The sequence below is a fragment of the Odocoileus virginianus genome, chromosome 8 (genome assembly GCF_023699985.2).
Source record: "Odocoileus virginianus isolate 20LAN1187 ecotype Illinois chromosome 8, Ovbor_1.2, whole genome shotgun sequence".
Lineage (NCBI taxonomy): Eukaryota > Metazoa > Chordata > Mammalia > Artiodactyla > Cervidae > Odocoileus > Odocoileus virginianus.
Genome location: NC_069681.1, coordinates 80,366,510 through 80,391,150, shown reverse-complemented (window position 1 = coordinate 80,391,150; position 24,641 = coordinate 80,366,510). Strand labels below are relative to the sequence as shown.

Genomic DNA, 24,641 nt, shown 5'->3' with positions numbered 1-24,641 from the left:
CAAACTTGATATGACTGTAATAAACATTGTTACTGAAACTGTTCACTTACTGATATTTAGATATGACCCTAGCGTTACTTTGATTTTTAATCATGTGCCTTAAATTGTCTCTTTTTTAATTATTACTCTTTTCTTGAATTTTGTTTAGCCAGTGGGTTGTAGTTTAGTGTTAGTTGTGGATTTTTTTTTAATTTTTGCTTGGTTTGGTGTTTGGTTTATGATAGCAGAATCATCCATCTGACCATGCTCCGTAATTTGTCCTGGCCCGACTTTGCTAATGGCGATGTCACTTACCTTTTCAGATATGGCCTCAAAGTGGACATCTGGGCGGCTGGTGTCATTACTTACATCCTGCTGTGTGGTTTCCCTCCATTCCGTGGGTATGGGCAGTGATCCTTTATTCAGCACTCACAAAGCATTTGTCCATTCCCTGAATGATCCATTCAGCCTCTGTGCATAAAGGAGCCTGTAGCAGGAAAAGAATGGAATGCTGTGTTAAAGAACATAACTTTACTACCTTTTGCTTAATAAGGACTTGTTATTTTTTCCATGTTGTGCATGCTAGTTTACATGCCTTCCATAAATCTTTCTCACATAATCTGAAAACTCATTCTTTCCTAATTTGCCAAAACAGTTCCATACTGACATTTTGAATTGCTTAAAAACACACGTTTTACACATTACGGGGGAAGGAAGGCCTCCAATGCACAAGGATGAAAAGACATACCGTGAGTTGGCATTTTCTTGTGTTTATTCCTTGTTATTGTCTTGTGTCTAAACAGAAGCGGTGACGACCAGGAGGTACTTTTTGATCAGATTTTGATGGGGCAAGTGGACTTCCCTTCTCCATACTGGGATAATGTTTCCGATTCTGCAAAGGTGGGTTTCGGCTTCCAGTGCCTTCCACTTCTTATAGCCTGTGTCTCTGTGGAGTTATTGATTCTGAATCATCCTGTGCAAAGAAACAAATGATATGGTAAATATGCTTTCTGTATGCATTTTAGTCGTAATTACTAGCCCTCCCAGGCGTTCACAGTCTTCAAGTCACCCGCCTCGTCCGGTGCCTCTGCTTCCCTGGCTCGTCACTCACTGTGGTCGCTGCAGTTACGCTGCTGTAGCCTTTAGCTATGCTCCGCCCGCACCAGGCTTGGGCCCAGCTCAGATTTCCATATAGGTTATTGTTTCACCTCTTTCAAATCTTGGCTTGATGTCATCTTCTCAGTGAAGCTTTCCCAGAACATCTTGTTTCCATTTGCAGCTCTGAACCCCTACCTGGCTGACGTTATTGTCGTTTGCTTCATATTCCTCTGTAACACTTCCACTGTTACATCCATCTGGTCTAACTACCTGTCTGTCTGTCTGCCTACCTAGATATCTACCCACTCCAGTATTCTTGGGCTTCCCCTGTGGCTCAGCTGGTAGAGAATCCACCTGTAATGCAGGAGACCTGGGTTCAATCCCTGGGCTGGGAAGATTCCCCCAGAGAATGGAAAGGCTACTCATTCCAGTATTCTGGCCTGGAGAATTCCATGGACTGTATAGTCCATGGGGTCGCAAGGAGTCAGAAACAGCTGAGTGACTTTCACTTTCACTACCTAGATATAGAATTGTGGATATATCCCATTTATGGAGTTCATATTCTAACTCTCCTCACTGGAATATAAATTCCATCAAGACAAGGATTTTTGTCTATTGTATTCGTTACTATACCTCAGTGCCTAAATAGTGACATAACTGATACTCAACGTATACTGAATGAATGGATAAAAGAATGAGTGAATTAAATGATCTGTCAGGCAGTCAAAGTGAAGATGCTCAACGTGAGTTAAAATGACCAAGAAAGACACGGTGGGGAAGCTATGGTGTAACTTGGACCTTGGAAGACAGCCAGGATTTAGAGGCAGCGCTGAACAAAGCATATTGTTTTTGTCATTAAAAGAGCAGCCTCTAAGAAAACTATGAAAATCTTACACAGAGACATTAGTAGACCCTGAGATTAAAAAAAGAAAACCTGTGCTCGCTTCGGCAGCACATATACTAAAATTGGAACGATACAGAGAAGATTAGCATGGCCCCTGTGCAAGGATGACACACAAATTCATGAAGCGTTCCATATTTTTATTCATGTCAATGTATGGTAAAAACCACTACAATATTGTAAAGTAATTAGCCTCCAACTAATAAAAATAAATGGAAAAAAAAATTAAAAAAAGAAAACTTTTTAGTTGACTCCTTAAGTTTATGTTTCCAAGCATTGACTTAAATTTTTGCAAAACTGATGTTGGCAACTAATTATCTTCTGATTATTCAGTGTATCTGTTTTTCTTCTTTGACTGTATCCTGAGTATAAGTTCAATTTTAAATCTGACTCTTTAGGCCTGACCACTTTCCATAGAAAATGGTGCACACCGGGCCCAAATCTCTCATTTTCTTCAACTATCCAGGAATCTACCTCTGGACATAGGAAAATGTGTGGAGTTGAGAGAAGTGTCCAAGAAGAACCACAGAGGTGAAAGGAGATGGGGTGATAACGGCTGCAGAGGTGGGGGTGGAGAAGTTTTCACCTGTGAGCAGGTTCTTTAGGAACGTGCCCAAGGCCCAGTGCCGGCCCTCCACACCTGGAGGGCAGAGGGCATCTCCTGCAACCCCTCAGCACCCTGCAAGGAGCATCACACACACAGCAGTCGCGTTAGTTAAGTCCTGGCCCAAGTTAGTACAGGTCAAATCTGTACATCTTTGGGAATAAATGATTCCCGCTGTGGAGCGGTGCTTAGAGCCTGTGCAGGTGAGGGACCAGGTAATACGTTATCTAGCCATTTTGTTACATGGGAGTTTCTAATCCAGAGGAGACAAACGTCTGACAGACTTCATCAGTAAACCCCAAGCTGTGCTCTTCTGGGGCAAATAAATTTGAGCTCATAGCAGAGATGCATTCATTTCAGAACCATTTAATAATTTGTTTCTTAATGGTTCTATTTTACTTTTATTGATTGTTCTGGAAATTTGTGAATCATTTTTAACATATTTCTTCTGAATTCTTTGGCTGCTAAAGAACAGTTTCTATTTTACCAACTAGCTGTTGGCAATTCCATATGTCTTTCCTCATTCCTTTCTTTCAAACCCAAATATGCTCTTGCAGTTAGGAGGGGAAAAAAATCCATTTTTTCTTTCAGCTGGCAAAGTGAAAATTTTGTTAAGGGGTTTTAAAAATGTGATTTCTATGTTAAAGTAATTTAGGACTCTGTCTTTAAAGTGCAAAATGCTAGACAAAGAAAGGAATATTAATTCTTTCACCTGTGTACTTTCCTTCTACTAAAAGCATTTTTATGAAATTGATTTTAAATCTTTCACTCTATGTTTTTCCCTCAACTACAAGGTGTATATTTTTAATTCCAAATATTCACCTTTCCTTTAAAAGGTAAGTTGAGTTGATGTATTTAAGGTTAGAGCTTTTACAAATGCTTTTCCAAGATAAAAGAGAACCTCTGCATTTGAAAACGCCAGTTTTTACTTTCAGTGTTAGACACAAACAACATCAGATGTTTCTATTGACAGGAGCTCATCACTATGATGCTGTTGGTGGATGTCGATCAGCGGTTTTCGGCCGTGCAGGTCCTTGAACATCCCTGGGTTAATGTAAGTAACTCCCTCCCTTCCCTGAATTTACTCCTAAAGCTCCCTTTCTCAAATCACAACTTTCCTAATGATGTTGCCTCCTGTTTCAAGTGTGTTTGTGTCTGTTCCTCCCCCTCAAACATGCCAGAACAGTTCCAGGATCTCAGCCTTGTTCCACGAGGGCCTCTGATGTATCTGTGCTGACATGTGTTCTCACGGTCCCTTGCACAAAGCATTTCATTTGATTCAGATGGGACTGCCTTCCATGGGGGTGGGGGGTGGGATTGCACTTGGTCGCCACCCCGCACCCTGCAACCTACATTGTCTGATCCAGATTAGGACTAAATCCATCAATAAGACAGAGCAGATTTTCTGAGTCAGTGCTGCTTTTGCACCATTTTCTAACCACAAATACCAGTGACCCAAGGGTCTCTGCCCGAGCCCTGGAGTTCTCCAGTGCAGCACTTCTCAAACATGCCTGTGCTCACAAGTCACCTGGGGGTCTTATTAAAATGCAGATGGTAATGTCGGAGATGTGACACTTTAGATTTCTAAAAGCTCCCAGATGCTGCTGCTGCTATTTGAGTACAAGGATCTGATGATGTTTCTTTAGCTGCGAAAGAAGTCTCCAGAGCAGAGTCATTATTTTTTGATCCTCTCTAACTGATTGATATGGTTTGTTTTGAATTATCATAATAATAAATACAGAGTGTTTGGCTTATAGTGTCTGCCTAGGACTATTTTAAGCATCTCACAAAGATTAATTTATAACCCCATGTGCATGCTCAATCAGTCATGTCCGACTCTTTTCGACCCTGGACTAGAGCCCACCAGGCTCCTCTGCCCATGGAATTTTCCAGGCAAGAACACTGAAGTGGGGTACCATTTCCTATTCCAGTGGATCTTCCCAACCCAGGGATCGAACCTGCACCTCTTAACACCTCCTGAATTGGCAGGCAGATTCTTCACCACTAGCACCATCTAACCCAGGGGCTGTTACAGCCCTTACTGACTGGACTGTGGAAGTCCATTCTTGGGTCTAACGATTTTTGCGGTCAGAACAGCAGACAGATGTAGATTTGGATACAGATGCAGACACAGGCAAGCGTGACATCATCAGTTCTCGTTGACATGAACTTCGCCAGCGCTTTGAGGGGTCTGGCTGTAAAATGAAGGCAACAAAATGTTCCATTTCTCTGGATTACCACTTTGGTGAGTGGTTGGGTGTGTTTTCCCAAGGTAACTTAATGACTGAGGATGAGGTTATGATTGAAAGTGCAGTGTTGAGACAGATTCTACCTGAGGTGACAGGAGCTTGGGAGCTTGTTCATTTTTGCCTCTTGATGGCCATGGGCCTAGGTTCAGCACTTGACACATCTGAACCTGGTTCCTCCCACCCCACAGGGAGGGGGTTTTTTTTTGGTTTTTGGCTGAGCTGAGCTGAGCTTTCCTTGCTGCACATGAGCTTTCTCTAGTTGCAGAAAGTGGAGGCTATGCTCTCTAGTGAATGGTACACAGGCTTCTCATTGCAGTGGCTTCTCTTGTGGTGCACGGGCTTAGTTGCCTGGCAGCATGTGGAATCGTCCTGGACCAGGGATCAAACCCGTGTTCCCTGCATCAGCAGGTGGATTCTTAACCACACCACCAGGGAAGTCCTAGGAGGTTTTATATTTATGTGACCGGAGAATGTATAGGAATGTGAGCATATGGGTATACGGCTAAGGTTTGTTAACTGTTTGGACACAGCAGAGCTCCCCAACTGGTGTACAGATGTGTAAAGATGCATCCTTGCAGCCGTTGGGGAGGGGACAGTCAGGCAGAGTCCAGGAGCCGTCATCTCCAGCTTTACAACCTTAGCATTTACCCCCACGGTGCTGAGCAAAAAGTTCTCCTTTTCTTTGAAGCTGGAAAGGTTAGGAAGCATCTCTTACAAATCTAATAAGGAGCCTACAAGATAGGCAGGGTAGGTATTATTATGCCCATTTTACAAATGAAAAGACAGAGGCTATGAGGGATGACCTTTCCAAAGTAGCTGGGCTTGTGACTGAAACACAATTCGCAACCAGGCACCCTCACTCCAAGTCCTGCTCCACACTGCGTCTGCCCCCCTCTCTCATATACAAGAAAGCACTGTGAATGCTGCACAAGAGTGCGTGCTGTGACAGTTGGTCACGCAAGGTCGCAGTCTTTCCAGAGTGGGTCACGGTGCCTCTCCCTAGCCGTCCAGGGTGGGAGAGGCACAGGCCAGCTGCAGCCTCCCCTGGTGGCAGCAGTTGTTTGGGACTGATCTGTGTGCTAATTAAAAGCCCACGGTCCTCAAACTGTCACCCTGCATGTTAGCACTGGAAACATTCAGAGTGTGACCACACAGAATACAGTGGAAAATCTGAATTTGAAACACCGCCTTGGAAGGCTCACAGAGAGCCGTGGAGGAAAGAGGTTCATAGGTTACAAACAGCCATTTTAGATCCAAAATACATTTTCATCAGAGGACCACCGCCTGCCAGGCCTGCCCTCCAGGAGCTCAATCTGATAAAGCTTGGCAGTGGGAGAAGGGCCACCCTCGCCGGGCTCTGTGGGGAGGTTGGATGGAAGGCTTCCCGGAGCACAAGGAGTCAGACTTTCTTCCTGGAGGAGGCTGGGAAGAGAAGTCAGGCGGCGCCAGCTGAGGCAGGATAGGATGTTTGCTCTAAGAGAGCTTTGTGAATGGGAGCAAATTTGTCTTTGTGAGTGGGAGGCACATGTGAGGTGCCTGGGTTGATACTGGAAACAAAATAATCCCTCACCCTGATTGCAAAGCAAATGACCCTACATCAATATATTCCAACTCAGTTGGGTAGAGAAATGAAATTAGGACTTGGTAAAGAATCTGCCTGCTAGTGCGGGGGACACAGGTTCCATCCCTGATCCAGGAGGATCCCACACCTTGGAGCAACTAAGCCCGTGTACCACAATTACTGGGCCTGTGCTCCGGAGCGTGGGAGCTGCGGGCCTAGAGCGGGCCCTAGAGCCCGCGCTCCCCAACAAGAGGGGCCGCTGTGATGAGAAGCCCACACACAACTAGAGAGTAGCCCCCGCTTGCCGCAAGTAAAGAAAAGCCCGGCGGCAATGAATAATAATGAAAAATAAACATACAAATAAATTATTTAAAATAAAAGGAAGGATAACATTTAAGGCATTATCTGGGAGATTTAAAAATTTTAAATACCTTTTAATATAATTCTAACATTTTAAATTCTAACAGAAAATAGCAATTTTAGCAAAAAAAAAATGTGTAAAGGGACTGCTTAAGTTTTGAAATTATGTAGTAACTAGTCAAAAAACTGATTATTTTCTTTGTCTCAAAATAACAGATGAAAAAAATATGTATCCAAGTGTTCACAGCCAGCCTTTAGTGTTTGTTGGGGCCTCTGAGTACGATAAATGAACAGTACCGATCAAAATAAATAAATTAGGAATGTAAAAGGAAGCCCAGCGAGCAAGACATTTTGCATTTGGCGATGGAATTGTATCTGATCACTGCAGCAAAGGCCACCTAAGCCGGGGGCAGGGAGGGGCGGAGAACGTAGTAATAATCTGTGAGGAAGGAAGCCCTGAGGAAGTCGTCAGGAAGCTCTTCCCACACCCCCATTTGTCCTAATTTTCTCTATTGCTTTCTGATGCCCTTTTCACCTAGCACACTTGGAACTGGAAAGGCAGTCTCTTATGAAACGGAGAGCATGAGGGCAAGAGAACTGAAAGAAAATCTAGTCACCAGGAGTCACTTGTTTTAACGCTGCTCAAGGTGCTTCCCCTAGGCGCCCGTCATTCTTTATACTCTCTGGGTGCTCCTTGGTGTCTGGACCTCTGCTCTGCTGTCGGGAGAGTCGTGAACGAGGCCTCTCAGCGGATGGTTCCCAGGAGCCAGAGGGATGAAGGCAGCATCAGTGTGCAGCCAGGAGTCTGGGAGAGGGCTGCAGACCCCTGGAAAGAGCGCTGGCTGACCGTGGGTTACCTGGGGACAATCATTACCGTCCCCATAGCTCAGATGGTAAGGAATCTGCCTGCAATGCAGGAGACCCTGGTTCAATTCCTGGGTCGGGAAGATCCCCTGGAGAAGGGATAGGCTACCCACTCCAGGATTCTTGGGTTTCCCTTTTGGCTCAGCTGGTAAAGAGTCAGCCTGCAGTGTGGGAGACCTGGGTTCAATCCCTGGGTTGGGAGATCCCCTGGAGAAGGGAAAGGCTACCCACTTAAGTATTCTGGCCTGGAGAATTCCATGGACTATATAGTCCATGGGACTGCAAAGAGTCAGACATGGCTGAGCAACTTTCACTTTCACTTTTTTCACCATATATGAAGGGCCTGAGCAGACAGTCTTAGGTGCTTGTACTCTGTAGGTACTTGGTAAATGTTTGAGACTCTGAGTGAGAAGCAGGCAGTGAGTCCATCATCTGTGGCTATGTACCGATGAAATGCAAACTGTGATCAACACCGGCGTATGAGAAACTGGACTAAGGACGAAAGCCTTCATCCAAAACAACCATCCTGTCTGTGTGCTCTGAACTCCACATGGATCCTGTGATTATCAGCATGTTGTGTTCTCCAGTGTCACAGCCTTCTCTTAACGTAGCTGCAGAATATCACCGCTTACTGCCCTGGCGAAGAGTATTTACCTTATTCCTCATCTAGTGGGCAACCATACGATTTAGGCACATATGAGAGTGGAATAGCCAATAGTATATCTGGACCATTCCAGGGACTAGGAATAAGGTTGAGTCACTTTTTCTCCAAATGACAGTTTGTTGGTAGAAAAATGCAGGTTAGTGATTAAGTTCATAAGCTTAAATGACAGTTCCAAAGTGCTTTCTTGTTTGTAATTATGATTAAATTATCAGCATTATATTTCAAATAGATTGTTGTTACTAGATTTAAAAAAAAATCTTTATTGAATTTGTTAGAGTATTTCCCCTGTATTTTATGGCCAGGAGGCATGTGAGATCTTAGCTCTCTAACCAGGGATCAAACCCACACCCCCTGCGTGAGAAAGAGGGTGAACTCTTAACCACTGGACTGCCAGGGAGATCCCCTATTAGCGGATTTTTATTTTCAAAGTTTTGATATCTTACCTCATGTTATTCTCCTCATACCATCGGTGAAGGTCCACCTCAGTGCTATAAATCTACAAATCTGTGTTCCACTTTCAACTATTTTCCTGATGATGAAACTGAGGCTCAAAGAAATCTTTAGCAGAAAGCTTAGTAGGGCGATAGGATGTGGTCTGATGCCTGGGTTTTGCCTCTAGAGAGTCTGATACTGATCCTCTGGCCTGGACATCAGGAATTTTAAAGGCTGCTAGGTTACTATAATGTGGGGCTTCCCTGGTGGTTCAGTGGTAGAGAATCCACCTGCAGAGCAGGAGATGAAGGTTCCATCCCTGCATGGGGAAGATGCCTGGAGAAGGAAATGGCAACCCACTCCAGTATTCTTGCCTAGGAAATTCCAAGGACAGAGAAGCCTGGCAAGCTACAGTCCATGGGGTTGCAAAAGAGTTGGACACAACTTAGTGATTAAACAACAACAAAAAATTATAATGTGAATCCAAGACAGAGAACCTCTGGTCTAGAGGAAAGGGCAGGTTTAAATAAGTCAAGGATAGTTACCTAGTCGAGGCAAGACTTCCTATCACCCTCCTGGCCTTTAAATTTTTACCTCTTTTTTCTCACCTACCTATTCTTTTGAAAAGATACTACCTTGCCAAGATATTCAAAAAGAAAAAAAAAAAAAAAAGAGGAAAGAAAAAAAAAACAAGAACCTAGATAATATGTTTTTTCTTCTGTGCTCATAAAATTCAGTACTACCCAAACAAAGATAAATAGGCATTCATCTAATTGTTGCTAGAAATTAAGAGAATCCCCAATGATACTCTAATAATAAATAAAACCACCTGTCTGTATTTGTAAGTTGTAAATGAGAACATGGAATTCCACTTTCTATTTGGGCAGCTTACCCTCTCCTTCCTCCAAGATAGGTATTAATTTACTTCACATTTCCCCCCAAGAGCAGTGTGAACTGTGGACGCTACAGAGTGCTGAGACCAGGGAGTCAGAATCCAGAGATGTCGTCCAGCTGGGAATGGTTAAGAGTTGAGGGCTGTGAGATGGACCCAGTACTGGAGAGTGCGCTAATGGACTTGGGATTGTTTAAAACCAAGTCAGGATATTCTGGTAGTGAACCATTCCAGACCGCCACGCTTCTCATAAATTTACAGGTATTATTAATAATAGAGTCTGGCAGTGAGTAGACCGAGAACCAGATCCGTGATTCAAAAACAAAACTCCATAAAGGAAGGAAGGTTTCTAAAGCACGACCCCTGGAATGGTTTCCCTCGGAGAGAGAGGAATTCACTTCACTGAATGGCTTCATGACTGAGCCCCACACCTCTTCAGACAGCCTCCCCAACATCCGCTTGAGGAATGGAGACCAGGAGGCTAGGTCTCCTGCATACAGCTGGGAGAGTTCATTTTCCATTTTGCAAACTAATTTTGTTCATGTCAGTTGCAATGCTCTGCCAAGTAGTGAACGGGAATTTCTAAATCAAAAACCACTAACCTCAAACCACAACCAGCCCATGTCAAACTTCAGAAACCACTCCTGGAGACTACATACCAGAACGTATGGTAATAGTACTGTAACTATTCGTAGCATACTGCCAGGTTTGTCACGTTTGGGAAAATTCATAGCACATTTTTGGCACATCCATCTATTCAGGATAATGGCGATGAAGATATATATATTTTAAAAAATAGATGTTTTTAATGGCCCTATTTATTCTACTGAGGCAAGATAGTAAGTTAGCTAAATCTCCATCATCAATCTGGATGCCTCAGGTACAGATTTAGGGCTCTGCAAAGCCAGTTGCTTGTCTTTTAATCCAATTATGCTCAAAGACTTCAAAATTGATATAGAGACTGCAGATTTTTAGTTGTGTGTGTGTGCACTCGTGTGTGTGTCTTACCGTCTCTAGCGGAGACACCTTATTTCATTGGGGGAAAAAAAAAACACAACCCTGAAATGTTTTAAGATTTATGAAGTCAGAAGCATCCCTGACAGCTTGCATGGTTGTTTGACTACTTTCATTGCTTCAGCATGAACTTGTAACCCAAGGGAAGCTGAAACCTTCAGCAGAATTTAAAGCTGGAGGCCTGAACCCCCAGGCCCCAGCATCTGAAAGAGTTGCTAGGAGTCTGACAGGGGATTAGGACCCGGACAGAGCCGGGAAATGATAACGAAGTCCACTGTGTGCGTGGTGAGAGAGTCAACTCTTAGCTGGAAAACTGGCAGGTTAAAAGAAGAAGAAGCCAGGTAAAGAGAAGTTTCTGGCACAGATGGCAGTGCTGGGGAAGTGAGGAGATGAGACTGCAGTAAGGCTGATCCTTCCTCTGGAAGTTAAGTAGCGGCTGCTCCCGTGAGTCCCTTCTAGTTGTTGCCTTCACGTTTGCACGCACCTGTCACAGGCCCACACTGCGACCCGGGGCACCTTCCTGTCACCCAGGATCAGCTAGGCCTTCCACCACTGCCTGCTCCACAGATGTTTCGAGAGCTCAAGGGATCACCTCCCCACATCCCAGATGAGTGGATGCCCAGGGTCACTAGATACAGAATTTTCAAGTTTCTAACTACGTTCCTCTGGGCCCCCAGAAGTGCTCAGCATCCTGTTTACTGACCTCCATACAAATTTTTCTCAACCTCCACTGAGCCCTGTCCACATGTCCTCTGGTGTCTTCAGCCCCTGATTCAATCCTCCTTACTTTCATACTACTTTGATCATGGAAAAGCTGACTCACTGAGTCCTTCCATTTAACAGTGCAGGACCTCTGTCTGTAGCTAACACCCTGGATGCCCTTGAATACCCTTGACAATGCAACAAAGTGTGGTGGCAAGACAACAGAGTTCCAACCTGGTTCAGGCTTGAGTCAGCCAGTTTCTAGCCCTGTGACCTTTAGCAAACTTTTAACCTTGCAGAGCCTCAGTTTGCTCATCTTCAGAATGGGACTAACAGTGCACAGTGTAGAAGGTCATCTGGGGACTAAGGAGATCCTAGATGTGAAGAGTTAGCACGGGGTCACGTAATGGTTATCTCTTGTCATCTTTCTGCCTTTCTCTTTTAACTGTGCTCCCCTCCTTACCCCTTTCTCTCCTTACTGTTTTATAATCTAGTGCTGTGCTTAGTCGCTCTGTCGTGTCCCACTCTTTGCAACCCCATGGACTGTAGCCCACCAGGCTCCTCTGTCCATGGGGATTCTCCAGGCAAGAATACTGGAGTGGGTTGCCATGCCCTCCTCCAGGGGATCTTCCCAACTCAAGGATCGAACCCAGGTCTCCCACACTGCAGGCAGATCCTTTACCATCTGAGCCACAAGGGAAGCCCAAGAATACTGGAGTGGGTAGCCTATCCCTTCTCCAGGGGATCTTCCCAACCTCAGCTTCAAATTGGGGTTTCCTGCATTGCAGGATTCCTTACCAGCTGAGCTACCAGGGAAGCTCATTTTATAATCTGAAGCTCATACAAATGGCTTTGGTTTACATAGCCTGGAGCTCTATTAAGAGATGACTGTAGGGACTTCCCTGGTGGTCCAGTGGTTAAGACGTCACCTTCCTATGCAGGGGTTGTGGGTTCAACCCCTGGTGGGGGAGCTAAGATCTCACATGCCTTGGGCCAAAAACCCAAAACATAAAACAGAGGCAATACTGTAACCAAATTCAATAAAGATTTTTTAAATGATCCACATTAAAAAAAAATCTTTAAAAAACAGATGACTAGAAGTACCCATATAATTTGGAAGGTGTCACCCAATGAGACGCCACTCTATCTTGTTTCCTCTTTTCCTTCAGGCAGAACCTCAGATTACACCAGAGATAAGACACTTGTAAGGCTTTCAATAAAGACACATCATTTCATCTTGTCAAATGTTTAAATCCTCCTCAAATTCTAACTTAGATTCCAAGGCTATTGTTTCATTAACCAAAAAAGAAAAATTGTTTTCCATGCATCACTGAGTTTGCTCTTGTGTTTAAAACTCTAGACCCTCTAATCCTAATTCTCTGGGATTGTCCTCCCACTTCTCTTTGACTTGTCTAGTTGGGAAGTGAATCAAGGGAGGGTGGTCCTTCACGCGTCCGGCACTTGCACCCCTCTTAAAGAGCACTGCTTTACTCCTCGTTGAGACCAAGGCTTCCAGCTCCAGATCTTCTGGGCCTTGTCCTCCCCTGCTCTTTCAACTTTCTCGCTGTCACTCTCCCACGGAAACTCTTAACTAGAGGGGGAATGGTTGACCATGGCAAACATGCCTTGCAGCTGCCCACTCAGGCCCACCTATGCCCCAGCACCGCCCCACCACCCGCACCTGTCAGTACACTCCTACCGTCGGGACCTAGTGGGATCCTGGATTCCTTGTGGAGTCGGTGCTCACTAAAACTCATCCTCTCTCCCCCGAACTCCTCTGGTGTTTCTCGCTGAGCCATGTGGCTACACTGCCTGCTAGTAGCTCTTTTCCACCTTATTGGCCTGTGTACTCTTTGACGTGGTGTGTGACCTCTGTCTCCCAGTTAGCCCGGGAGGGTCTGGCGGATGGCAGCGCTATCTTTTCCCCGCCTGACCGTCCCCAGCACAGCCCGGCACAGAGCAGGTACTGCAGACGGCGCTTTCCATCCAGGTGTCACCCCAGCTTTACTCCAGTCGGCCTTCACTTTATATTTCTTTCCACAATGCAGAATTTTTTAAAAAAATTTGAATTCACTCTGCATCATTGGAAAGCCCCCTTCATCTAGATGTGGTTTCAGATGTGACTTAATAAGCAAGATAAGTGTTCCTTCTCCTAGCCGTTAATAAAGCAGCACAAGAAGAGCATAAATTGAGCATCCACTGTGTGCAGGGCACGGAGCCAAGACTTGCGTTAAAGATTACAGAAAACATGAAAGATGTGGTACAACAGGGCAAAGATTCAGTTAGATATAAACTTATCTGTGTGTGTATACACACACACACACAGACACACAAACAAGGTCACCTAGCACCAAAAAGAATATAAATAGTGCAGATATATATAATGAAAAAGCATTAGGAGTTTATGGAAGAACTATTGTAACGAATGGTGCTTAACAGAGGAGAAATGTTTTGGAACAGGTGATTAGGACCCAAGTTTTGAAGAAAGAGAGGGACCACAGGGTCCATAAGAGCAAAGACCATACCTGTTTTTGGTCACTATTATTTCTCCATCACTTACTGTAGTGCCTGGCCCATTGCAGGCATGCAGTTACTATTAGCTTAATAAACAAATAGCTGAATGCTGAAAAAAGGAGTAAATCCCATGTGGAAGGACCTGGGAGCAAGCTTGCTGTGCTTGGAAAGCAGCAAACATATTTTCCTGGGTAGAGCCAAGAAATTCCATGCAAAATTATGGAGAGGAAGTAGGGAAGGAAATGATGAATGACACTGAAGTCTTGCCAGGAATTTTGGTTTAAATAGATAGCAACAATTATATATTCATTCATTTATCCCACAAATATTTACTAAGCATCTACTAGGAGCCAAAGTACATGCTAAGACCTGGGGATTCTATAGTCACAGCACACACTTCCTGTCTTCTAGGATCCTGCAGTGTCTTCGGCACACACTCGTAAATGGTGGCACATGACCCTGGCTCTTCTTATTCTCACAGTAGTGAGCAAAGGAGAGAAATCAGGCCAGTCTTGCTTGTAAATGGCTCCAGCAGAGAGCAGAGGCCTCAGCTCATGTGAGCCCCAGGGTGGAGTATGTCATGACAGCAGATGAGTTGAGGGCCGCGAGAAGGATTAAAAAGTTATGGGAGGGGGTGGCCCAGTGGTAAAGAATCCGCCTGCCAGTGCAGGAGACGCAAGTTCAGTCCCTGATCTGGGAAGACCCCACGTGCCGTGGAACAACAAAGCGCGATCATCCTAGAGCCGGTGCTCTGCATCAGGAGAAGCTGTCACAGTGGGAGCCTGTGAACCAGTGAGAGCAGGCCCCAGTCACCGCAATGGGGGGGGGGGGGGGGGGGGGGGGAGGCTGAGCAACAAGGAAGCCCAGCACAGCCAAAACTAACACACATAAATAGTTATAAAACTTAAGCAAGAACCTGCCCCCTGCAAAGCTGCCTGGGATTATAGAGAGGCTGATCGAGTGGCTGTGGAACCAGACTGAGTTTATTTAGGGGTTCCTGCCTGAGCCCGGGTCCATCAGTTTCCCTTGGCTTCGGGACAGAATTATGGACTATGAGGGTAAAACTCTTGTGTTAGTGGGGGGGAAAAATGTTTTTTAGATTTTTTTTTTTGGTTGCCCAGATAAACTTGCTTTTTGACATGTGTCTCTAGAGTGATGACTGGAATCAATTTTACTAATAACAAAATACAGAAAATTTTTATTTAGGGACAAAGTAAGAGGGTGAAATGACACAGCAAATTAATTTCAGAGCAGTACTTCCAACAACAGCGTTTAATGAGGGGACACTGGTCAGTTTCTTCCTGAAATGTTATGAATTTTAAGATCACTGCCTGTTACTGGAATATCTTGGCCTCATTTCCCATTTATTTCATTTTTTTTCTTCTCCTTTTTTTTTTTTATTTCTTTATTTTTTTTTCCCCTCCAGGATGACGGCCTCCCAGAAAATGAACATCAGCTGTCAGTAGCGGGAAAGATAAAGAAGCATTTCAACACAGGTCCCAAACCGAATAGCACAGCAGCTGGAGTTTCTGTCATAGCAGTAAGCATCTGAAATATCCACCTATAACTTTTTCAAAGCAATCCACCTAAGAGACAGGCATTACTCAGGAGATTCCACCCAGAGACAGCAGAATGGGTCATTTCTTTAGACAGCTCGACCACGGAAAGCACTGGGAGAAGTCTGGGGCTTATATATAAGATGTGTTTTTACTGATCATTTCCGTGGGAGTTGCATCATTATCCAACACCTCCAGGGTGCCTTGCAGTATATATTAATTTCATGATTTATTTTTTTAAAGCGGAAAACCCCTCCCACACTGGACTCTGTGCCAGTGCAAACTTCTGGGCTCTGAGAAAAAAAGTTCCTCGTGTCCTTTTGCCAGGACCTGGGAGGGAAGGGTTGCTGAGACACGGCAGAGGGAGGTTGGAGCACTATAGATCTTTGTACAAGACTTAAACGAAAGCCAAAAACATGGCAGGACGCTTACCCACTGAGATTTTCAGTGAAACTGAATTGCTGTGAACACCCAAAGAAATCACGATTTCTTGCTCCTTAGAAATGTCTGTTTTCAAAGTGGAGAGTCTTTTAATATTTACCATTTTGTTGATGCGGCTGCACAAGCCTTTTTTTTTTTCTTTTCCTCTGTTCCATACATGCAGATATACACTACATGCAATTTGATAGCAGCTCTAGGCAAAGATTAAATTGGGCAGAGAAATAATGAAACCTCATACTTCCTGGTGTCATATTCCAGAGTAAATATATTCAAGTCCCAGATTACTTGAGTTTTTAATAATTTCCTCTTTTTTCCCCTAAGTGTATACATTTTAAAGCGTATTCATTGTGAAATCACTTGAGCTGTTTTTCTTTTCCAAACAAACAACTTAGGCACTATGTCACATTTTTAAAAGTATTTATGCTACTAAGTACACATCATTCTTGTCAGCAATACTGAATATTTAACTACGTCTACTGGTGTTTTTCTTTCTCTTTTCTGTTTTTGGTTGTTTCAGAACTCCAGAAAAGAGACAAAGATAAATGAATGACCTATTAGATACAACCAGTCTCAGATCTGGGTTACTGAATATTTGATAGGAGCTTCCAGAATTTGCAGGTGGCACGCGTGCATGCATACACTTCCCTGGACTGTTCGCATATCATGATTTTTGATTGAACCCTTTCAGCAGGGAGTTACATGAATATAAGTCACTGGCTCACGAGCATCCTGACAACACTAAGTAGAATGCATACTCTTTCCTGGTTCTCCTCTGCGCTGCTGGGGATGTAATATACAAGTTGTTGTTCTGGCCCTCTCTCTCTGTTCTTTCTAAGGAAATTCAATGTAGAAGCACACGGTCCTTCATGTCTTCATCAGTGGTCTTGTTATCAGCTAACATTCAGTCCGTAATTTTTGAAAGTAACAATCTCATGGTGCTTCACAGGGAAACCAGACATTCTCTCCTCTGCTTTCATCATTCATTCAAGACATAAGTCTATTCCAAAATGTTTGCTTCCACAGTTTCCTTTTGGAATGGACTGCCAGCACGCTTGTCCATGAAAAGAACTGCTTTTCTGCTCCTGCTGAGGGTTTACAATTGCTAGAGAGGGTGCTTTTCCCACCTGTCATTTTGGGGTTTGTTTTCGTTTTTCCTGGCCTTTTATTTGAATTAGTCTTTGGTTAAGTTTGCCTTGGTTGCTCAAGAATGCTTTGTTCACAATCTTCTGGGAATCTTACGGGAATCTTATAATGACTGAGAGCAGGAACTTTAGGGCAATTCTTCAGTGGACAGACAACACAGATGGGAGGGGGAATCCTGCTTTAATCAAACATGGATAAATTTTGAAACCTATTCCGTATGAGTTTGTTAAAACTTCATCTAAGTAGATCGCCCTCAAAACCGTCAGTTAGTATTTGAAGATTAAAAGTCCACTGATTTCTTTCTAAATATCATGACTGGACCATTTTGAATGCAATTTAGTATCAGTTTCTCAGTTCATCACCAACATGTTTCCATGGAGACTGTACCAACTGATAATAAACTTATTGTAGAATGGGCTGTGTGATGCTGAGTGGTGCATTAGTTGCAAGCTGATTTAATCTCCTTATCCACTACAAAGTTGTGAAAAAAAACACCCACTTAACTCAGGCTCAAAATAATTGACTTTTTGGAGAAATAACTGAAAAAGTGCCTTGTCAAATTCTAAAGCACAATTCACATGTTGACTACTATGATTAATATTTCAAATGAAAGAGAATATGGCTGTAAATTTCAGGGAGTATTTCAGGAGGAGCTCACGGACCATAATAGATGCATTTATGCATCTTCTCCAGAAAGCTTCTCCCTCAGATAAATGTCCACACCCTCCATAAAAACCTGGGGTAGGTCACCAGGTACAGGATGGGAGTTAGAAACCAGCCAGTTTGACTGCCTTTGTGCTTAGCTTTCAAAATGGCACTGGATAAGTTAATGTATACTCCATACCCCTGTTCCCATTCTTAAAGTGCAAAGATTAGACTCAGGGGACTATCGCCTGATGAAGGAGCCCTGGCATTAAAAATATCCCAACTCAAACTAAAGTTTAATTGCAAAGGAACGACATTCTGCTGTGAGGCAGAATATAAGTGAGAGGTAGAAGGAATGCCTTTCATAAATGATGGTTCTAGAAAGATCATTTGACAATTTAATAATGGAATATAATTATTGATTCACCCACATGATAGAAATTTATGTAATTATTACACTGTAATGAATTCTATTTGATGGGTATAGGGGAAAAAGAAACTGATTTTAGCATAGATTTCATTGAGACAGAATTTTTTTCTCATGGGCATGTATGCTTTTGCCAGAGGCTATCAAATGATGTTTTTTATTTTAAACTGCCACGATTATAAGACTGGTTTTTGGAAATTATACACACCCTTTAAAATTCAAAAATATATATACTGTCTAGAATGGAGTATCAATTGGCTTATTGGTTTTTTTTTTTTTCTTCAGAAAATCAGCAATTAAATTGTTGGTCTTTAACTGGTAATTCTCTTCCCTTAGTTAGAAACCTCACTGTTAGAAACCTCACTATCTGCTCATAAAGGGATTCATGACACTTTTTCTTTCTCAGAGTGACAAAGGGAAAAAGAGCATACTGTCATAACAAACAGACTCTAGTCACAGGTATAATTTATGACATGAGGGTAGTTTAACATGCATTCATGGTTCTGAACCTTAATGTTTTCTGTTCGTGTTGTCATTTTTTTTCTTCTCTACCTCCCACCCCCTACATGATTAAGACCAAAGAGAGGACAAATGATAACTTTATATTAAGGTCCTCGAGTTGGCTGGGAGGGTAATTACCCACTGGAGGCTCACGGAGATCGTAGGGCCCTTCTCAGAGGAGGAAAGGTGCCTGGCATTTAGGTCAGATGACGTGATTAGGTGGGAGCCCGCTGCTGTCCTTATAACTGCAACACCCTGTCTCCATTGTCGCCTACTGCCTCACTACCTTTCCCAGTAGTTGGGGGATTAAAACAAAACTAAACCAAAGAAACCCAGAGCAGAACAGAGAAAGGGAAACAAAAGGTTATTAAAATGCAATTTATAGACATAAAATGGAATTAGAGATGACATTTTAACGGTGGACTTCTTGAGAGCCGAGGGAGGGGAGGGAGGCGTTATTAGATTTGCTCAGCTTGATGAAGAACCGATGACTCAGATGTCAGTTCCAATTTATTTTTCCTCATTTAATGCTGTTTATTATTTTAACCGGTAATTTTCCTAATGCTTTCAAGTTCTTCTTTTGCATTTTGCTCATGCAAATAGAGAATTTCAGTCTAATTGAACAAATCCATACTAATCAGTGTACTAATAATTGTGATAGTGGCCAGCTTCCTTCTGAAGCGGGGGACCCCTGCACTAGAGCCATTTCCGAATGCGGTGTTATGGGCCGCCTTGCCTGTAGGTGGCAATAGAGAGCCAGTTACTGAGTTTCCCCGGGCTGAAACAGAAATGCAGGCCTTCATCTTCTAACAGCAAGTGTACATCGATTTTTTTTTCCTAAATAAGGCAAACTGTAAATTTTTTTTTTTAAGATTAAAATCTCACAATGCTGTTCTGTGAATACTGGGATAGCCTAATTTGTCATCAGAATACCAAATCTTCTGAGCAGTTTCTAGTTTAAACGACCGGTGCCCTGGCATGTTTCTGAAATGCCTTTGTGAATTTTGTAGTAGAAACTGTCCTCAGCATCATGGCAGTACCACACTTGAAAGCACTCATGAGCCTCTCCAGAAAGAAAAGTGGTCAGCTTGCTTCCTCTCATGGGCAGAACGGGGAGTCGGGCATAAGGCATGATTATTGTTTCTCAAATTTTGGGGATTGAATCTTTTCTTCCTTGGGAAGCCAAAAGCTAACATCTTACTCCAGGAGGAACAACTTTGAGAACTTATCCTGTCTTCTATTTATTGTACCTTTTGTCATAAGCACTTACCTGTACATTTTTAATATACAGTGAAAACTTTCATTTTATTTTCTATAACTTCTTAGAGAAAATTTACTGTTTTATACTATATCTAGTTTAAAAATTAATTTCTTTAAGAGTAGCTTTGTTTTTGAAGATTAACTGTGAAAGAAATCCAAAGTGCTGTGATTCAAAACTCGATTCTTTGCATCTTTTATTTTTTTATGAAGGCCTCAAATTTGAGCTTGATATGGGGTAAGATTTTTTTGGCGGGGGGGTTTCCAATCTGCTTTCTCTTAGGTGGCTAAAGCTGATTTCAACACTTTATGGTAAAGCATTTAACACTGCTCTAGAATATGAAGAGGTGTTTATGTCTTTTGAAATTGAGAGGATATTATTAAATGTGCATTCAAAACTTGTTTGAAGGATTAGATCTTTTCTAACAAATTGGCCTCTGAGATAGTCATGAGGGATTAGTGTCTTTTCTTGCCTTTTTATTTTCAATGTATAGATTTAGGATATTAGCTAGTCACCCTGCACAAGAAGCATCGTTATTTCTATATACATATATAGTCAATGAAGAACAGCTTGGTCTGGAGTCTTAATCCTTTAGCACAATGTCGATCCACTGAGTTGCCCCCATTTCTCTCTGCTCAGCTGGACCACGGGTTTACCATCAAGAGATCAGGGTCTTTGGACTACTACCAACAACCAGGAATGTATTGGATAAGGTATGAGATGGTGCAGCTCAAGTCAGTGTTTCCATGGCAACGTGCTGGCAGTCTCCATTAACCAGTTCCTTCAGTGGATAAACATGCTTTTGATTTGTTATCCAGTCCATATGCTGCTTTATCAGTTTCATTTTAATCTTGATTGAGATGCCACACCCCCTCATTCCTTTTTTTCACCCATTCTTCACACTGACATTTGCCAGCTTTCCTTCCATTGCACATGCTCAGTATCAGTCTTCCTTACAGTTAAAAGGACAGTATATTTAGTGTTAATGTCAAAGCATTTTCCTGATGTTGCTAATTAAATCAATGATTTCTAGTGTTCTTCTGTCCCTTAACAAATGGAAGAAAAAATAGTACCTTAGTATATATTCTATAGAAGTATATACTGTCATTTTAAAATCATCAAGCCCGACCTTGACCTTAGTAGATGGATGAAGCAATGCATTTACACCTTAGTCATAGAAGCTCCTCTAAACAGTGAGCTATAGAATGCATTGTGTGTGTTGGTAAGCTTGTGTTTCAAATTCTCCACCTTTTTGTTTCATTTTGTTTCTGTTTTATTGTTACCTCTCTCCCCTTGGAAATCCTTTTATGTACTAGCTATTGCATGAATTTATTTTTCGATATTTTGTAACTGTCAGATTACTTAGCTGGCTTATCTGCTCAAGCAAAAGGGACTATGGGAAGTATCGATTTTTTTTAACTGGGTTTAGAATTCTATCCAATCGCTTTCTATTCAGGTCAACTGCCCTGGCATTTCCTTCAGAGGGCATTGTTTGTGTCTCTTTAAGTTATCCACAGGCAGGATGAGTTTTGATGATTTGAGAAATGAACTCTGAGAAGTCCTAGGCAACTTTTCTCCTCCATCTTAATGTTTCTGAAATGATCTCCAGGTAAAGCTCCACATTTTAGCGTTTGCTGAGAAAAATTCTACTGGGTTTGGCCTTTCCCCTCAAATGACAGTGCCTTATACTGTTTCCAGAAATAGACTAACTCATTTAAAAAAATAAGAATAATAAGTATAATAATATATAATTTTAACCCCCAATGATTACTTTTAATTTTTTCTGTAATTAGACAATAGGATCAAACCCCTCAGAGAAGCAGACAAAGCTAACCTTTGACAAACTACCCAACTATCCAAGATTGTGACCGTTTCTAAGCCTGCTAAAAACAAGAAGATAGTCAAATTTCAAGAAGCATCTTAAAGTCAGTTTTACACAGAAGGTATTTGTATCTTCTGGACAGATGTACATGCAGGAGTTGCACTCCTCCTTTTTTATTTACCCAAGTAAATAGCTTTATAGATACAGAAAGAACTTTGTTTTATGTTTTTTTAACCTTTTTTTTTTTTTGATGGGGGGATGACTCAGTCATGATTTGTGCAGACTGTTTTTACATGGAAAATGATCCGTCCAGTTTTTTACTTTTTCCTGAAGTGTAATATACATTCTGAAAAGTGCACACGAGTGCACATCTCGGTGCATTTTTACAAACAGTAGGCGGCACCGAGATGAGGCCCAGAGCATCTCTAGCACCCCCAGAGGACCCCCTCCCCCAGGGCTCTTCCAGGAGAGTCAGGCAGCCCTGAGTGTAAACTCTGACCTGGAGTCTGTCCGCATTAATTAGTTTTGCCCGGTTTTGTTCTTTATATAAATCGAATCATGCGCCACCTTTTTTTTTAGTTGTGTGTCTCCTAATCTCAGGGATATTAACCAAACAATATGAATATAAAGATATACAATTAAAGATAGGCATCAAATATGTCTAATTACAGTTGTGCCTATTTGTATAACACAAATGACAATATATATCCATTAATTCCAAAAAAATCTCCAGATAATTATATTACTAAATTTGTGGGCTTGAGGGTGGGTGCAAAACCCCAAATAAACACAATAATTAATAGATGTAGCCAAGGATAGAAAAGGCCATTTAACTGAAATCCTAGCAGTGGTTCCCATCAGCAGACAAAATGACACATCCCTGAATAATGGGCAGGAGCAGATGGGAGATAATCTCTTTTTCCTTCCACACATAAACTGCTCTGTTTTCCAGCTGGGGGCAGTAACAACAATGTTTATAGTTGATGCTGTACTAAACAGCACACCCAGTATGTAAAGCTAAATTGGAGAAATGATGCTAAAAACTCATCCGCGTATATGCTTAATTAGGAAGTTTTATAATGCCATTTAGCCCCAGAACGAACACACTCCCCTCACTGATTGCAAATGCTTGCCTTTTATCTCCCCGGAAGTGGGAGCATTTGTCTAACCACGGTGGCAGCCAACTCGCTACATAAACAATCATTGCGGGCGGAATGTCCCCGCTCCCAATTGTTGTCTTTACAAGTGCTTGTGGCTGTTTTCACTGCTCTGAGCAGAACACTCGAGAGACGGGGGCTTGCATTTGGTAAAGCAGATCACATCAGGGCAGAGGCTGAGCGAGCATCGCTTCAGGGCACCCAGCATTGGCATTGTCCCTCTTAGGAGGCTTATTGCTGATGGTGGAGAAATGGGGGAGGGGGGTTTGTTCCTCCTCCTCTCATTCGGTCACCTGCCTTGAACACAGAGATGCTTCCAGGCTGTGGCCAAGGGAGCCACATCCTGCATGGCTTCTTTTTCCAGGAGACCTTACACCTGTCCCCCAGAGCCTTGGGGTGACCCTCTCCCAGGAATGGACTGCCTGGGCCATTCCACCTTCTCATGGAGGGACTCCAAAGGCCCTGGAAAACATTGACATTCTGTTCCATTTTTCCTGCCTGAAAATGCAACCTTATCCAAAGGGGAAGCAGTCATCCCCATCCCTGCTTCTCAAGGGAAGCTGCCCCTGGCAGGAGCTGTGCCCAGCAGCACATGAAGAAGAATTCCTGCGTCTTCTGCACGCAGAATGGGGCAAGAGCCAGAAACCAACTGAAAGAAGCAAGTAGCAAAGCAAGATGCACGCTAAGAACGCCACATAAGATAAAACGCGGGGGTGAGCTAGGACAACAGGGGGCTGGGGTTCCCAGCCCTGACCTGACTCACGTGCACCCTGGATTCCAGCACCGTCCTAAAACAGTGAGTAATGAGGCAGAGCTGGGGCAGCCACGCAGCCCTTGTAAGGCTATTCAATGCTGCCGCAGCTCTGCTGCTAAAAGGAATGGGGCAGTTAAAGGCATCTTGCTATGTTTGAAACATCGGTTCCCATGAAAGCCAGAGAGGAACTCCTCACGGGGTGAGGAGGGTTCCAAAGTCACATGCGAAGTTGCAGTAGGTTGCGAAAGTTGCCTTGGCCTTGCTCTGCCCTTGAGAAAAGTACCCCAACCCCCAAAGAGTGTCAGAAGTGCTGTAGGAGAGAAGGGCAGGGGTCTTAGTTCTAGCAAGGGATTAACCACCCTCCTCGACCCTGGCCTGGGCCTCCCTCGGTAACAAAGCTTAGCACATAGAAAAGGCACAGATTTAAGTTTCGAAACCACCCAGACTGTGATTACAGAGAAAAGTATAGAGAAAGTATGAGGTCTGGTTTTACAGATGTCCCATGATACTAAAAAGTGAGTTATTAGGCTCAAAAGCTGAGCAACAGGTACTTTGTCTTCTTCTGATAGTTCCACAAATGGTCACTGAGGGAAACACAGAGCTAGTGAGACATTTGTATTATTTCCCCAAGTCAAACAGGTTGCTCACTATCTGAGATTTTATTTTGTTTCATTTTATTTTCAGAGCCCCTTTAAGAGAGGATCCCTATATATATATAATCTTTTTAAAACTTAATGTATTTTATATTAGAAGAGAGAAATTTGCATGGCATTCCAAGACTTACTGATTGGTTATAAACTGAAGTGAAATTTTATATGTTTTCCTGAGAGTCTTGGTAATTTGGTATTAATGGGAAATTTTGTGGTATTGTACTTATTTTAATCTTGCCTCAGAACTTCTTTCCCTCTTTATGATTTAAAAAGACATCTACATTCTTTTCTATGTAGTTGTTCCTGCATATTTTGACTCCACGTGTTCCCCAGTGATTTTCACTGATAGAATGTAGGTTTTATGGGGTATAAACATGTAGGAAAGAATGATCATAAATAACTTAATTGAAAGTATTGACACACTGTTATTTTATTAAGAAAGAATGCAAAATA

General features: G+C 42.8%; 1 protein-coding gene and 1 non-coding gene across 4 annotated transcripts in view; both read left to right on the top strand.

Annotated features, from left to right (window-relative positions):
* Window positions 1-24,641, top strand: part of DCLK1 (doublecortin like kinase 1) — a 157,667-nt gene that overhangs the window by 118,064 nt on the left and 14,962 nt on the right. For 2 of the 3 annotated variants that reach the window (XM_020893392.2, XM_020893408.2), the window contains 4 exons: window positions 303-380; window positions 783-879; window positions 3,556-3,636; window positions 15,261-15,374. In XM_020893392.2, the coding sequence (XP_020749051.1) occupies window positions 303-380; window positions 783-879; window positions 3,556-3,636; window positions 15,261-15,374 (370 nt within the window). Of the gene's footprint in view, window positions 1-302; window positions 381-782; window positions 880-3,555; window positions 3,637-15,260; window positions 15,375-20,444; window positions 20,519-24,641 lie in introns of all 3 variants that reach the window. The other variant, XM_070471800.1, reaches the window with a different exon arrangement.
* LOC139036396 (U6 spliceosomal RNA) lies at window positions 2,014-2,120 on the top strand. Its single transcript, XR_011489188.1, has one exon. It is a non-coding gene; the product is annotated as a U6 spliceosomal RNA (small nuclear RNA).